This window comes from Crocodylus porosus, unplaced genomic scaffold (genome assembly GCF_001723895.1).
Source record: "Crocodylus porosus isolate Cpor-Errol unplaced genomic scaffold, CroPor_comp1, whole genome shotgun sequence".
Classification (NCBI taxonomy): domain Eukaryota; kingdom Metazoa; phylum Chordata; order Crocodylia; family Crocodylidae; genus Crocodylus; species Crocodylus porosus.
The window spans coordinates 180,521,690-180,538,305 of NW_017728886.1; the positions used below are offsets into that span (position 1 = coordinate 180,521,690).

A 16,616-nucleotide genomic window follows, 5' to 3' on the forward strand; every position below is an offset into this window, starting at 1 on the left:
GTCCAGCCCCTCCAGAAGCTCTCTAACCCTGTCCTCCCTAACCTGAGGTCTGGAGGCGTTCCCCTCGAGTCTGTGTGGCATCACAGCGGGGAAGTCCCGGTCCCTGCACAAGAAAATGGAGGTGAAGAATTGGTTAAAGAGAAAACATAGGTGTGGTGCTCCTGGCTGGGGCTGGGCTCAGAGTAGGGCAGATGGCACTGAAAGGGTGGCTGTGGGGGCGCTAAGTTGAATTTTGGGGTGGCTATAGCCCCCACCCCCAACTCACCCTAGCACTGTCCCAGTGGGCTCCAGCGCCCCAGACAGGCTTTCTGCTAGTGGTGGCTGCGCACATGCCTCTGGGCAGATGGCAGGGGAGGGGCCTGAGGCAGTGAAACCTCAGGCCTCTCCCCCACCATCTGCCCCAGCACCTCCCCAACCCTGCACCCCAAGGCGCATGTGCAGTTGCTTCTAGCACACAGGACTCTGGAGTTGCTGGGGCTCCGGAATCCTGGTAGCAGCTCTGGGGTTGCACTGCCACGTGCCCCTCCCATGCTGTCCTCCCAAAGGGGTGCATGCAGCTGTCGCTGGCACAAAGCCCAGCTGGGGCTCTGGAGTCCACAGGGGTGGTGCTTGGGGGGAGAGGGGGGGGTATAGCCACCACAAAATTCATTTCAACTCTCCCCCCCACACCCTCCCCCAATAGCCACCCCTTTAGCACTGCCCAGGCTGCTACTGCTTGCATCACGCAGCTGAGCCTGCCCTGCTTCTGCCCACAGCACAGCTCCATAACTCCCCCACTGGGAAGAGGCTGGCTCTGTCCCTGGAACTGGCCCAAGTTCTGGGTAGCTGCTGTCAGCCATGGAGCTTGGGCTGCTTGCAGCGGGGCTTGCGTTCACAGATTTCATAGACATTAGGGCTGGAAGGGACCTTGGAAGATATTTGAGTCCAGCCCCAAAGATGCTCTTTATAATGGCACTGCAGTTTGCCAACAATGCTTGTGCTGTGCTGGGGTTACCATATGTCCAGTTTTTCCCAGACGTAATCTTTTTGGGTCCCTCCACCTCCCTCCAGGTGTTGTTGTGGTTTTTTTAAGTATCAGCAAATGTCCAGGATTTTGCTTTGCCTCTGCTTTCCTGGCACTCCCTGGCTTGCTCCAGCAAGGAACTGCTTGGGGCTGGGGGTAGCCGCGGAGGGGCATCATGTGCATTTGCTTGCAAGCCCTGGCAGCTGTAGGCAGATAAGACCAGGGCTTGCGTGTGTGTGTGTTCAAGGGGGGTGGGTGTCTGCAAGGGTGGGAGGGCTGTGTGTTGGGAGTGAAGGGTACTAGTATGGCCTTGGGGGTAGGGTACCGTGGTTTGGGAGTGAGGGGTAGCAGCAGGGATTGGGGGGCTGTGATTTGGGTGTCAGGGGCAGAGGCAGGACATGGGTATATTACTGCCCACCCCATCATATTACACCCCTCTGCCCCCACAGGTGTCCTCTATTTGAAACTGGAAATATGGTAACCCTATGCTATACCTACTTTCTCATACTGCTTATTTGTTCATTCTAGCTGGGCATTCATCCTTTCCTGATTAAATAATGTGATGACTTGTCTGAAGGACCCACAGGAAGAGCCATTAACATGTTGGGGTACTTGCCTAGCCAGTTATATGGGAGCTGGTGGTCTGTGTGTAGAGAATAGAGGTGTCCACAAAACTGGTGATTTAGGTTCTTTGTTTCCCATCCCCTCACCCCCTTGTTTCATTGTCCAGATATCGAGCAAGATGGTTTTGGAGAGACAATCATGACAATATAGGCATCTGACAAAAGGAAAAGCTGATGGCTCAAATGATTACTGACTAGTGAATAACTATGATATCTGAAGACTGTATTTAGAACCACCCATAGCACTAACAGGTTACAGTTCTGATTAGAACTTGTTGTGGACAGGAACTAGTCCTCTAAATTTCTCTTATAGTTAATGGTTCCAATATCAATTTGACTTGTTATCCTTAGACAAATTTCATATAAATTAAAAATCGTAAAGATGGTTTTGATTTACCTTAATGTCATACTTGTTTTCTATATGAACAGCTGTACATGTGCTGGTTTCACAGTGCCTGTATATGGCTTAGATAGGCATGGAAGAAGGATGTTAGTTTTTTTGTGGCTTTTGTTTTGAATATAATCAGTTGGGGTTCTCATATTTTCATATGTGAAAATAAAACCATAGTTTCATACAAAAATGATTAACACGGACAGTATTGCCTTGGTTTTCCTCATCTTAGTAAGTAATTCATAGTTGGGTGGAAATCTAATGTTGACTACTCTTCCAAAGATAGAGTAATTGTAGTCTTGCCCACGTAAACTGAAAGTTGTAGACTCTCAATGTGTTTTGGGGTTTTTACATTTAATGTCCACTTAGCTATTTATTATAGCTCCTGAAAATCCTTCAGTATTCCTAAAGCTATTTCAGTTAACATTATTAACTATTGAAATTCATTTTCCAGTGTTGCTAAGAGACTTCTCAGCCCTCTAAATGTTGACCAAACAAAACTGGACCGTTGCTTCTTCCAAAAACTGATATTTATTCTCTCCTTAACTAGGCAAATGGTGGCTCGAAGTTTGCTGGATACTTTGAAAGAAGTCAGTGATGATGAAAGGGATTGTATTGCTGTGCTGGAGAGAATCAGCAGGTTGGCTGATGATTCAGGTATGTAGTATGAAATACTGTGAAAAGTATTTGACGTATTAAAAATGGAAAAATTCAATCAGAATTGTTTAAAACTTTCCCCACCATATTATACTCTTTGGGGGACTAGTTAGTCTTATACAGGGGAATACAGTAAAGGTTAACTGTTCAGAAACAATAATACCACAATTAATATTTCAAGAGAACACAGGAATTAGTGGTCCTTCTAATCAAATGCCCTGGCTTGTACAGTGGTCAGTAATGGCTACTTTCTCAGAGGAAACCTGTAGTCCACATCAGAATAATTTGCACCTCCCAGGGAGGTTTTCTCCTAATCCCAGTGGTTCTTGTACCTGGCTTTTGTTCTGAAGTACGAGAGATTCTGTTCCTCCTCTGTTCCTCCTCAAATTCTTACTACCATATTTATTCAAATACAAGACAGTTTCCCAATGATTAGAGTTTATATATGGAAAATTTATAAATCTGGTATATTTTCCAGGGATAGAATCTAATTATTGGAGGTTTGTCTAGAGTTTACCCCCCTGTCCACTGCTACAGTGGAGAAAATAAATCTCTGTGGTCAGGTCATCCTTTTGCCCTCTGGCCCCACTCCAGCTTCTTCTCCTTGTACTCCTTTTCTCGTTCTTATTGTCAGACCCTGCTTTCCCTGAGCACATAGAAATGAGAGGCAAATCTGAAAAAGCTGACCTTGAAATATACATAGCTGTAATAATTTACATATAGTACCTATAGATTTTGTTCACTCTGACTGGACAGGATTTGCCTTTTTTTTAAACTGCTGCAGGTTTTAGCACAGGTTCTCCATAAACACATGTTAAAGTAGCACTTTGGGATGTACCTTTATATAGTACAAACTGTGTAGCATAGTTTAATGGCATCCTTTCATCAGAGAGTGATGATGGATATAGAGGTAATGAACAATGACTAGGAGGGGTGTGTGTATGACATTTTTACCAAAAAAAAAAAAAAAAAGGGTTCCAGCATTTTTGACACTAGGGGCGGATGTCTGAACTTGCCTCTCTGAGTGATAGCCTGGTAATGTAGTACTTCTTGGCCTGATGCTCATTTTCTCCTGGGGGAGCAACTGTCCTTTTTTAAGTACCATGGGCCATGTACTTCATGTCATGCTCAGTGTTGGCTGTGTTTTATCAGCTTACTAATTGTTTTCCATTGCTGAGCACATGCTGCTTTTAGCAGCAGTTCAAAGATAGACAGTGTATTTAATGTGGTTTCCTTGTATGTGAATATAAGATGAGGGGCTTTTTTTCCCCCATGGTGATTGGGGTGGGGGGAACCTTGTCTCATATTTGGGTAAATACAGTTATAGTTTAGTTCTATCCCTGCATATTATTGTTCCCAGTACAAAGTGTCTGGTGCTGTTTTGGATCTTGTTAAACTCTGGATCTCATGAGTATCTAGTGGTAAAGAGTTCCACAGGCCAATTGCAGTTTGGTTTGGGAAACGTGGTTTTTTTACTGTTGGGTGTTTTTTTTTTTGGTTTTTTTTTTTTAATATATTGGCAGATGAACATAAGTTTTATAGTCAAATGTATTTCTGCCTTGTGTCTATATGTATTCTTATGGTATACAGTACAGTAGTCTAAATGCTTTACAACTGTTACCTTATCCCTCCAACAGCCTTCAGGTGTGGAATGTGGTTCTCCCCTCCTTAAAGATAGGCTTGTGGAAAAGGTGTTGGAATAGGATTCAAGAAATCTGGGTAGATTACTTAGGTCTGCTACAGATTTATATAGGAGCCTAGTTAAGTTACTTCTCTTCTCAGTCTGCAATATAGGGATGTCACTCCTCTGGCTCATCAGTAAGTGCTCCTCTATTTCAGCATTTTCACTAATATCTGGTATTTGGTTTTTCCATCATTGGTCCAGGTTCAGCACATTTTCTCTGAAATACAGCTAACTTTCTTCTATGGTTTATGTGCTAAGTTTGGTAAAATTCTAACTGTATCTTGGGACCAGATCTTGCACATGCAGATTTAATATTACTCCCACCCATGCTCTTGGTAAGGCGCTGTTGTGGTTCTCGGTGCTAGAAATTCTGTACCTTATGTTAAGAAAAACAGATGGAGATGTATGCAGGAAGGAGGTTTAATGTGGTGTTTTATCTTCATGCTACCTATTCATTCTTCAGCACATGTAAACTAAATGTTAAATGTGTTTAATGAGGAGATGACTCTTTTTTTTAAGTTAAAGTGTTAATTCAGATATATAAACATATTCCATGCAAGAATCCTTTAAATTGACAAGAGGTAACAAGATTCATATATACTGTGTTAATGCACCAAAAGGACTACCCGTTAAGATAACATTAAATATCTGCGATCTCTGTCCAGTGCATTACAACCCAAATCTCACAATATCCAAGTACATTTGGTCTTATGTACTTCGGAGAAATTAACTTAATCTGCACCATCTGTGTATTGGTCATTCTGGAATAGCTCTCCATTTTGGACATTCTATTCTAGATTAATAACTCTGCTTCCAAAGCAAACCAAAATAATTATTCTGGCAAAACTACAGTGAAAGAGTTCCCACATGATCACTCTCTTCTGGAGTACATGTATTGGTCAGTTTCCATTTTAAGGTAGCTAATGGTCATGGGTTTTGTAAAATGAACAAAAAAAGCCTCCTTTTTCTTCCAACATATAACTGACATGTGAATCTAATTCCTCATAATTGGACTTTAGTGCAATCTGAACCCAGACCCAAACCCAGACCCTAAGCAGGCTGATATGTTTCCTATATATATTTAATGTTAAAGTCTAAATGGTTAAGTATGAAGTCACTGTGTGCATGGTTTATACATTGATATCAGCTCTGACAAAACTTGTGGAAGGAAGAGGAAACTTTTGGCAGCTGGGTAAAGAGCAGTTGAAATCTGTTTATGATGCCTTTTGCCTCTCATTTCAGCAATAGAGTCTCATCTAATGGAGCTGTCCCTTTGGAATTGTCTCCTTTTACTTTCAGTCATTTCTCCCCATCTTTGAGTAGAGAACCCTATCACATTAGTCTCAAGTGCTTATACCAAAATCCCAAACTGCATTCATTCCACATTTCCTCAGGTAGCAACGGTCTTACCTGCTAGCTGTCTCCCAGTTGCCCAGCACAAATATCTGGCTTTTTATTTGACTGATGAACCAAGTCCCACTCTCCCAATTCTCCTTTGTTTTCTCAGTTTCTCCAAACAGTTTTTTCCCAGTCTGTTCTTTTTCTTCATTCCTCTTCTGACCTTTCTCCCCTCTGCCTTTGATTTTGATTAGGATTTCCTCCTTTGTGCTGCCTAGGTTGTAGCCAGTGGACTATTAAGGGTATAAGTAAGATAAACTTGCATATTTTACTCCTGGTGCCTGGCCCAGTACAGTTGGAAGAACCATTACAGGGAATGTTTGCTTTGGCCCCATAGCCTATACTCAGTTACTCTGTGCACACACAGTCTGGTCAGGACCAGGCAATGTGAGGGAATGGAGCATGGCACCGGATCAGAGATGGGAATGGTGAGAGACAGTTGGAGTACGCTTGCTGAAGGAGGCATCTTTGGAGTGTGGGTTTAGTGTTCCTTTTTAAGTAGCTGTATTCTCTGTAGTCTGCTGCTCAGTCTGCAAACTGAAGCTTTCAGAGGCTTTTAACTTGTTCAGTTTTGAGCAGATTTTGACAGAGGTAAAGGCACTTCTCTGGCATATTTCAAGTCCCTGCTTCAAAGCATGAGGAAGCCAGAGCATATTAAAGAAATATGACCGGAATTTAAAATATGCAAACCATTTATTTCCTTTAGCTTATGCATGAAAACAGCTGATCTTTTTGTCTGAAACGTTCCCGAAGGAATTCAGCCTGAAGGAGAATCCAGCATGTAATATTTCATACTAATAATGAGTTTGGCAAGGTTACAAATAATGGAAAGCTGGGTCTTCCTAATAGGAAGTATGGGATAACCTTAATAAACAGTACAGATAATTTCAAATCTAATACTACTTTTAAAAGCAAAGCAAAATCCCACATCCCTAATATTTGCTCACATACCATATCCCACTGAAGTAAGGCACTCACCTTTTGGGTGTTTTTTGGGAAGGCAGAATGAAGAAGAACAAATCTAAGAACAAGAAGAAATCTAAATCTAACATTAAATCAAAAAAGATTTTATTATTATTATTATTTTTTTTTTTAGAGTTTTGACTGTGTAGCAGGGACAGAGTCTAATCTTCATCTCGCTCACCCTTCCCTTTCTTCTTAGGCAGTTCTTCCCCCCTCTTCCTTCCACCCCCTTCTCTCCCCTCCTTTCTTCCCTCCCCCTCAAAAAAATCAAACTACAATTTTCACCCTTTCACTGCTGAACTGTCAGCAGCTCTTGTCTTCTCAGTCAAAATAGTCAAGTTGGCTAAATTTTTCTACCTTTATGATCATACATGCCAAAATTGTGTTCTCAGTAAACTGAAGTTTAAGCTTTTTTAGTGTTAATATGTATTTAATTCAGCTCTGATTAAGCATTGAACATGTTCAAAGGGTTTGTACTAGGGTTTTATTTTTGGATGGATGCTTGAATGTACAATTTGTGGATTTCTACTCTGCTTTCTAATGCATAGAACAGCCAAGCAATTTGATTTATTTGGGAATTTGTTAGTGCCTTATAAAAATAACTCTTACAAGATTTTCTTCTTGATTGCTTCATAAAATTAAATATGTTACAAATAATGGAACAGGTTGGCAGAAATCTAAATCTAACATATTAAATCAAAGATGAGGTTCCGTCAGTCAACTTGGGAGGGAGGGGTAAAAGATCCTCTTGTCTTGGATGATCTTCCAATAATTAGATACTTTACATTTTATAAATACATTTTATAAATTTTCCAGATATAGACTTTAATTATTGGGGGGCATCTTAAATGGGAAGTCATCTTGGATTCTGGTAAATACAGTATTTTCTGCATTACCAAGCCATCGTAACCCATGCTTGTAGTGATTATACAATGCATTTTATTTGCTTTATTTCCATTCTGCTTAGGTCCCTCAGCATAGTGGCCCGGGTTCCCTGCAAGGTGCGCGGCTGCGCAGGCACTCCTGGCAGTGTGGCGTGAGCACATCTGCTTGGCTGTGCACACTGCATAGCTTGGAGGAAATGCTGATAGTGGCACATGTAGCAGAAGCTGCTGTCAAATAATTAATGCTAATCAAGATTAGATGCAAATAGTCCATATTAGAAATAAATATAATTTTTATCTTTTTTATACAAGAACAAAGACTTTTTTTTTTTTACAATCACTGGTTTAATAAATGTTGTTTGATTAGTATGTTAGTTGTTGTTTCAGAGGCTTTATTTACCTAAGTCCTGAATTTATAGTAGGTACAGGCAACAAAAATGGAATTCTGGAATAATATTGCATAGAAATATTTGTAATAGTCAAAATTACTATAAGCTGAAGGCAATGAACTTTTTCATTTTTCAGGGCCATAAATAATTTGTTCTGTAACGTCAGCTAAGAGTATCAGTAAGTTCCAAATGACAGAACTTGTACAGTGTTCAGGCTTGAAATAGATTGTTTCCTAGGCTTGTGATAAAAGGCCTGCTTTCTATTTAAATAAAAATGTGCAGAACATCCCATTTGGATTCAGCTCAGGTGTACATTTCGTCCTTGTAGATACCTGGGTTCACTCAGGTAGTGATTTGTTTCCTTTATAGAAATTGTATTAATATTCCTTTAAAAGTTGCATATTTTAGTATGAAAATATATTCTAAATGGAAAACTTCAGTGACTCAGTTACATATTTCCATATTTAATATACCAGTTTCGAGTATGAATAAGTATCGAAGCTGACAAAACTCATAAAAAAAAGAAAAAAAAAGTTAACTAATAGAAAAAATGAAATGCCCTAAGGAACATATGTGAACATCCCAAGATGCTTTACTGAGCAGGGGTTCCTCTTCAAACTAGTCAATTTGCAGCTTGTCGAGTGTTCCTTTTCTTTCATCTTGGTGACAAGGGTGTTGCAGGTATCAAGGTTGTCCTCTTTTTCAAATAGTTCCCCTCTACTCTGTGATTTATGTGGAATAGGGCTGGTTCTTAAATGTTGAAATTCTGTGCATGAATGTCTTAAGTGTTTAGCCTCTGTTCTCATCTTGACAGTCCAAGTGCTGGCAAGAAGTGCAGATAAAACTCTGCTTCATGGGTTGCAGAAGAACAGTATTCTGTTAAACCGGTTTTAATATAAAGGGTTAAGAATGTCGTTCATTTATTTAAAATGGTAAAGAGCTTAATTTAAGCATTGAAGCATTATTGTATAAGTAGTGCTTTTTTTATTTTGTCATTCTGGTTTATTTAACAGAGCCAACTGTGAGAGCAGAGCTGATGGAGCAGGTGCCTCATATTGCTATGTTCTGTCAAGAAAACAGGCCATCAATCCCCTATGCTTTTTCCAAATATTTGTTGCCTATTGTGGTAAGATACCTCGCAGACCAAAATAACCAGGTAAGAGTCCGTTATACATAGAATATGAGTACTTTCTCTGACTTATTATATGTTTACACTTTGGAGCAAATACAGTTTTGAGGAACGTTGAATTTGATTGAGAGAGGCTTTGGGGTTTTTTTTTTTAATAATAGGATCGTAAGTTGGCCTTTGGTATCTTTTTGCCAGAGCACAAGTACACAAATAAACGCTCTTATTTGTATAGGCCTATACACTGTAAAAGCATCGAAAGAAGGAAAGAAGCAAAACAGAAGTGTGAAATATAATTCATAGAAATTAAGACCAGAAGAGAACGTGATCTCATTGTCTAGTTTGAGCACTTACAGTGTAGGCCGTAGACTCTCACCATCATTTCTAGGTCAAGCCCATAGTGAACAGCACTGGCGGTGATGTAATTAGAAACAGTCTGGTTGAATTATTCTTCCCCTGCTTGCAGTTCCTTTTTGAAATCTGTTGATTAATAATTTTTAGACACTTTATATTAAAATTGATGCAGATCAAAATGCTACCCTTTTCAGTCTCATGTAAAACTAAATTAAATGGCTTAGAAAATTCTCAATGTATTTAATGTCAGCATATTACTACTACATTTTTGCTTGGTAGCTCATCAACAAGATGATTTGTTTAGCAAGTTGTCTTCCATAAAACAGAGTTGATTTGCTTTAATTATGTTATCATTCTTGAAGTGTTTACTGAATCATCAGCCTTTCTGTCTTTCATAAAGTATATGGGTACAGTTTTGCAATATATGTATCATTGCATTATTTTAAAGAAATGAATGTATCTGGGGTTAACTTTATTTTAAATGTTATAATTTGCAGGAGGACTTAATATGCATACACCATAGTCATCACATAGTGCTAGGAACAGTATATGGATGTAGCTTTCGGACTTTACTGTGCATTTAAAAGAAAAAATCTACTTTACATTTTTGCTTTTTTGCTTTGTGGCTTTTTTCTGTAATAGGTGAGAAAAACAAGCCAGGCAGCATTGCTTGTTTTATTGGAACAAGAACTTATTGAGAGGTATGATGTGGAGACCAAAGTATGCCCAGTTCTTATAGAATTGACGGCCCCAGACAGCAATGATGATGTGAAGACTGAGGCAGTTGCTGTAAGTAAATCGGTGCAACTGCACTGTTAAGTCTAAGGATTGAGAGCATGCTGTTATTATATAGGTATATAAGCATTTCAAAGACACTCCTCAATAAGGTGCCCGAGAGATTCAAATGGTTGTCAGTTAACTAATCTATAGTATCATCTGCACTATCTGACACCTAATCTAGGTCATGATTCAAATTAACTCCTTGTACATTCCCTAAAAAAAGAAAGTTCCAATAGGGGAAAACCATTCAGGAGATTGGGTAAGCTTTTTGAGAGAATTATACTGGCTTATGCCCATGAGGGGCCAGCAGGGAAGGTTATGCTTAGGGTCAACCAACACGGGTTCATTAGAGGTAGGTCCTGTCAGACCACCCTGGTGGCCTTCTATGACCAGGTCACAAAATCCTTAGTTGCAGGGGTAGCAGTGGATGTAGTCTTCACCCCATTCTCATTAAAAAACTGGGGAACTGTGGTGTCGACACCTGCACAGTCAAATGGGTTGCTAGCTGGCTGGAAGGCCGCACCCAGAGAGTGGTGGTGAATAGATCCTATTCGACCTGGAGGGATGTGAGCAGTGGGGTCCCCCATGGCTTGGTTCCTGGGCCCGCACTGTTCAACATCTTCATCAGTGACTTGGACGAGGGGGTAAAAAGCACCCTGTTCAAATTTGCCGACAGCACTAAGATGTGGGGGGATGTGGGCATGCTAGACGAGAGGCATAGGCTACAATCAGACCTAGACAGGTTACAGGGGTGGGCAGATGAGAACAGGATGGGATTCAACACTGACATGTGCAAGGTTATGCACCTGGGGAGGAAGAACCAGCAGCATACCTACAAGCTGGGGAACTCTTGTCGTCAGTACAGAGGCAGAAAAGGATCTTGGAATCACTATTGATGCCAAGATGAACATGGGCCGGCAGTGTGGGGATACGGTCAGGAAGACCAACTGTATCTTGTCATGCATCCACAGATGCATCTCGAGCAGGTCCAAGGAGGTGATCCTCCCCCTCTAACACTGGTCAGGCCACAGTTGGAGCACTGTCCAGTTCTGGGTGCCGCACTTCAAGAGGGATGTGGACAACATGGAGAGGGTCCAGAGGAGGGCCACTCGCATGGTTAGGGGGCAACAGGGCAGGCCCTATGAAGTGAGGCTAAGAGACCTGAACCTGTTCAGCCTCCACAAGAGAAGGCTGAGGGGAGTCAAACCAGTCAGAGGGGACCAGCAGGCACTGGGGGAGTCCCTGTTCCCCCGAGCGCTACCAGAAGTGACTAGAAATAACAGTCGCAAGCTGGCAGAGGGTAGATTCAGACTAGACATCAGGAGGTGCTACTTCACTGTCAGGGCAGCTAGGATCTGGAACCAACTTCCAAGAGAAGTGGTGCTGGCTCCTACCCTGGGGGTCTTTAAGACGAGGCTAGACAAACACCTTGCTGGGATTATTTGACCCCAGTCCTTTTTCCTGCCATGGCAGGGGTCGGACTTGTTGATCTTCTCAGATCCCTTCTGACCCTACCAACTATGAAACTATGATTAGTACTGTTACCTGGTAATGTTCCTGCTAGTTTGGGCTCTTGCTTACTGTTCTGTGTCACTTGCTTTTGTTTGTACTGTTCCCTTTTCAGTGGAAAGTTCTTGGTTCTTGGATTTTACTGACCTTTGCCTTGTGGGTTTGTTCTCTGTCCCACTGCACCCATCTCGGGTTCTGTATAATTCTCAAAGATCATCTTGAATGAGTTCTATTATGTGAAATCTACTGTATTGAATGGACAAAATGAATTCAGTTGTTTGACCTGGGAATATATACACTTACTAACGTTTTAAAATGATGAATATTTTTGAAAAATAAAAGAACGATTGATTAAGCCATCTGGCAAGTTAATGAAATGCTGGATATAGTAAAAAGGCTCACCTTTTGTTAAGTGCATTGTAAACCTTTCCATTCTACTTTAACCATTTTTTATTCATGTGCAGGAAGGGTTCTTATTAAACTGTTATTTAACCTTTAGCACCTAAAGCCAGGTTCCTGGTTGTTTTCCTAGACACTATACTTGACATCCTTTTTTAAGCTTTAAATTTAAAAGTAAAGAGATGACACAGAGAGGAGTAGTAAGAGTGAGAATAAATTTAAAGCAGTAAATTGTTTTACAAAGTTTTTTTCATTGTATTGAAGTTGCATTTTCTTTTTGATTCATCAGAAGTTCCCATCTTGAGCATCAGAACATAGAAATTTGAAAATTATAGGTAGTTTATTTCTGGAGAATAGTTTATTTGATCAGTCCCCTAGGAGAGCTAGTTAGCTGTCTCCATTTTTCTTAAGAAAAAAATTGTTAGAAATCAGCAAATGACCTAAATATTAGAAGGAATTGTCACTTAATTTTGCTTAAGACATTTTCTGTAACTTATAAAGGATATTACAGAGGCTAATATTCTTATAGTAAAAAAGAATTTTAGAAATCTGTATAATAAAATATTGAATGTTCAGAGAGCTGTAGGAAAAACTTGGTTGTGCTAAAAACATGGATGTGCTTGTTTTAAAATGTCAGAAAATTGCTTTTGAGCAGTGGAACATTTTAATGGAAATGGAGAATTAAGTCTCATATTCGACTGCTTTACAGCCTAATAAATGTTGTACTTTTGTACAGAATAGTACATGGTAGTGTGAGTTAACCTCATTAAACTTCTACCAGCTTTGTTTAAGACTGGTGGTTTCTGCGATTTAGGCCTCTGATTGTTGCATTATATTGGTCACATCTGCATGGGCACTAATGTGCCATAATTATGGTGCATTAAATTTAGTACCCACTTAATGTGCTGTAACTGGCACTACTGTGCAGTACTGCTGGTACGCGTTTTTCACATGACGCTTGTGCACAGTAGAATAATTCTGCTGCTCATTATCCTGGCTTTTGCCGTGACATGCTGATGCACAGTAGAATTAGTCTACTGCACTTTTAGCATCTTGTAGACGTGCCCACTGGGGAAATACTGTTGTTTCTCCTCTGCCCTATTGCAGTGTGATGCAGAGAAATAGATGGTTAAAACTACTTAGCGAATGCACAAATTTTTCAGTGTTTTTGATACAAGTAACAAAAAACAGAATTATGTGCATTAGGATGTAAGCTTGACTGTTGCAGCAATTTTAGTAATATAAAAGCATTATTGTTTATGTAAAATGAGATTGTTAGATAGGCATTCCTAATAAATGCTTTCTTTGTCATTAGATAATGTGCAAAATGGCTTCCATGGTGGGGAAAGACATCACAGAGAGACTCATTCTGCCTAGGTTTTGTGAGATGTGTTGTGATTGCAGAATGTTTCATGTTCGTAAGGTATCATTTTTCCCTGTTTGGTTTGATTAAGCTGCTGTTACTTTAATGTTCAAACGTGAACCATCAGCTACCTTTTGTCTGAATTTTTTCCAGTTATTATTTGTATACCTAGAATAACTAACAGAATGAAAGCTACAGGGCTCCAGGTGGTTTAGAGATCTAGAGTGGTGAAATGTGCTGCAGAACTGCATTTAAGAATCTTTAATATCATTTAATAAAAGTGCGTGGCCCTCATGTTTGTGGAGGTAATCTTGAAAACATGAACCAAGCATAAACAGATGTGATATCTGCCTGAGCTGTAGTTTTCTTCTTGTAAATAGGAGGAAAGGAATGAGGAGTTATTAAGGAACATGGACAAATAACTGAGAGTTATCATGGAATTTAGGCATTGCTGCTATGTAATTGGTTTTGTTCTGCAACAGAGGGTCAAATGTTAGAATAAAATCTTTTTGGTTTAACTGTGTGCATTTGATTGCTCTTTGATAGTAACTTTGTATTTAATTAGTTTCTTCAGCTGTTTATGTAGGCTTTCTAGAAGGATAAAAAGTACATTTTCAACACAGGATTTTTTTGTTTTATAACTGCTGAAATGGATAGAGGATTTGCTCAGATGTAGTTTCTAATTCTGCCTCTGTCTCACATTTTTAAACTAATTAGATTTCAGGTTTTCATGTTGAGTAACTTAAATCTGTTATATTTTACTGGCTATTACAGTACTTCTGCAAATTCAGTAAATCATATAATGTTATGTACCTCTAACTTATCTGCAGGTCTGTGCAGCCAATTTTGGAGATATCTGCAGTGTGGTTGGGCAGCAAGCTACTGAAGAAATGCTAGTAGGTCTTTTTATTCAGTTTTCATAATCTAAAACTATTAAGCTAATCATCACTAAGGTATCCTCTCTCATTTGGGGAGGTGATGGTAGGGAGAATATGCCTCTTCTAAATGGAGATACTTGAAGCTTATGTTAAAACAAAACAAAAACTGTGGAGGATACACTGTATGTACAAGTGTGAAATTTTTAGATAATGTTATGAAATTAAAATTGGTCTGTTTTTTAGTACAAGAGTGGATGTTTTTCCTCACTGAGAGCCGTTTGGTAAAAATACAGTTTTTAGTTCCCAGGTGTTTTCAGTTGCAGAGTTTTTTTTTTAAAAAGCTGCGAATCTCTTCGGATGTTGGAGAGTATATGTTTTTTGTGCTCTCCTTACGTTTTATAAACAGCTGAATGACTTTTTTTTTTAACTTGTTGTTGTTTTGTTTGTTTTTATTGAAAAAAAATCACGTTTTAGTCTGAAACAAAATCTGGAAATTTCAGCCCCAAGGGAGACTTCTTTAGCACCTGAAACCCAGGGTTGTAATCTACACAGTACCACTCTCTCTTCTCCATACCACAAGTGGCTATGATCTTAAGGTGAACTTTGTTACAAATACCTCAGCTGCACTTCCTTTGCAAAACCATCTCTACTGGGATTGTTTCAACAATTCTGAGCACCTAAGCAACTGCAAACAAATTCCAATTTTTATAAAACGTCTAACAATAAAACTGCTTCCTTTACATCAGATGTGGGATTTTACGTTTTCTCAGATTTTAAGGTCTGCTGTCTCTCAGACCTTGTTTCTACTAGGAAATGGGAATATTTTATCATTAGAGCTTCCATGTTCTGAAGAAGTTCTCCCTTTGTTTCTAGTTGCCAATCTTGTCCTTTCCGGTATTTATTGACTAGAAAGTTGGCAGGCAAGTGTAATTTCATTGTACCTTTTAATGTTATCTTTTCCCAAAGAAATTATGTATTGAAGAATTTTAAAGGCAGTTTACATTTTTATAGAAGGTCACTTATTCTGATGCAGAAGATGGGGGTAGGAAAGAAAAAAACTCTGCAGCCAAAAAGATGTTTTGAATCCAGATATATGTTCTTCAATGTATATCCCTAAAATCAATTTGAAGGGAACAGATTTAAGAAGGTAGTTACTACTGGCATATCCTTTTACAGTAAAAAAATGAACAGATGCTGCCTTTAGCGTCAGGATGAGCCTTTGACAGAAAGTGATATGATAAAGGAGCAAGTAACCCCTCCACCCACCATAATGCCTACATAAAAGCTTATTTACCATGTTCTGTGTAGCTCCCAAGGTTTTTCCAGCTCTGTTCTGATAATGTCTGGGGAGTCCGGAAGGCTTGCGCTGAATGCTTCATGGCAGTTTCATGTGCAACATCACAAGAGGTCCGGCGGACAAAATTGTCAACTCTTTTTATTAATCTGATCAGTGACCCTTCACGATGGGTAAGAATTGTTTTATTTATTGATTATACCGTTAATTTTTCAGTTTGATACCCTATGTAAACTTTTTTCAAAAAGATATAGCTTGTTCATGTGTATGGTATGAAAAGAACAGTAGAGTGGTTGGCTTTGCAGGTAGAAGGAAGGCTACACTCGAAAGTATAATTAGAGCATATGCTATGTTGCAAAGTCTAATTATACCACTGAGGCAAGGTCTGTTGAGTTGCATGCAGGCTTTCTTGCTTTGCAGTCATCAGGACCATTGGAAAATTGCAGATGTAATTACATTGCACTCCATGAGATTTGTTTCCCCTAGCCTTGAAAATCCTTCCTTAAAATTTGTAACAAGGTTGTCAACAAGCAGAATCTTATTTTCAAAGCCAGAGGGAAGTCTCCCTGCCCAGAACCACTAACTCTTTGGCTTGGGCCAGTTGGGTATGATGAAAGTTATAGTAGAACTGCAGGCAGGAGAAACTTACTAGGAGTAAGTTGGTGGGGGGAAGGAGGAATAATTGAAGGACAGGACATAATAGGTTGGAAATGCAGACATTCCAAACTTATGGGTTCTCAGTGGATCAACTTGAATTCAATGATGATGTAAAATAGGTGCACTAAGATTTAATTCCTATTTTCTGATCCCTTCAGAGGATTAACCTCCATCACAATCCGTGTGGCAATGTCTACAATTACCTGAGTTGACAGTTTTGTCTGACACTGCATTTCACCCATCACTCCAACCCTTTTTCAGCTC

General features: G+C 39.7%; 1 protein-coding gene across 3 annotated transcripts in view; it reads left to right on the forward strand.

Annotated features, from left to right (window-relative positions):
- PPP4R1 (protein phosphatase 4 regulatory subunit 1) overlaps positions 1-16,616 on the forward strand; it is a 72,868-nt gene that overhangs the window by 33,717 nt on the left and 22,535 nt on the right. For all 3 annotated transcript variants that reach the window (XM_019545982.1, XM_019545988.1, XM_019545998.1), the window contains 6 exons: positions 2,568-2,674; positions 9,006-9,148; positions 10,115-10,261; positions 13,476-13,583; positions 14,354-14,419; positions 15,710-15,868. In XM_019545982.1, the coding sequence (XP_019401527.1) occupies positions 2,568-2,674; positions 9,006-9,148; positions 10,115-10,261; positions 13,476-13,583; positions 14,354-14,419; positions 15,710-15,868 (730 nt within the window). The remainder of the gene's footprint in view (positions 1-2,567; positions 2,675-9,005; positions 9,149-10,114; positions 10,262-13,475; positions 13,584-14,353; positions 14,420-15,709; positions 15,869-16,616) is intronic.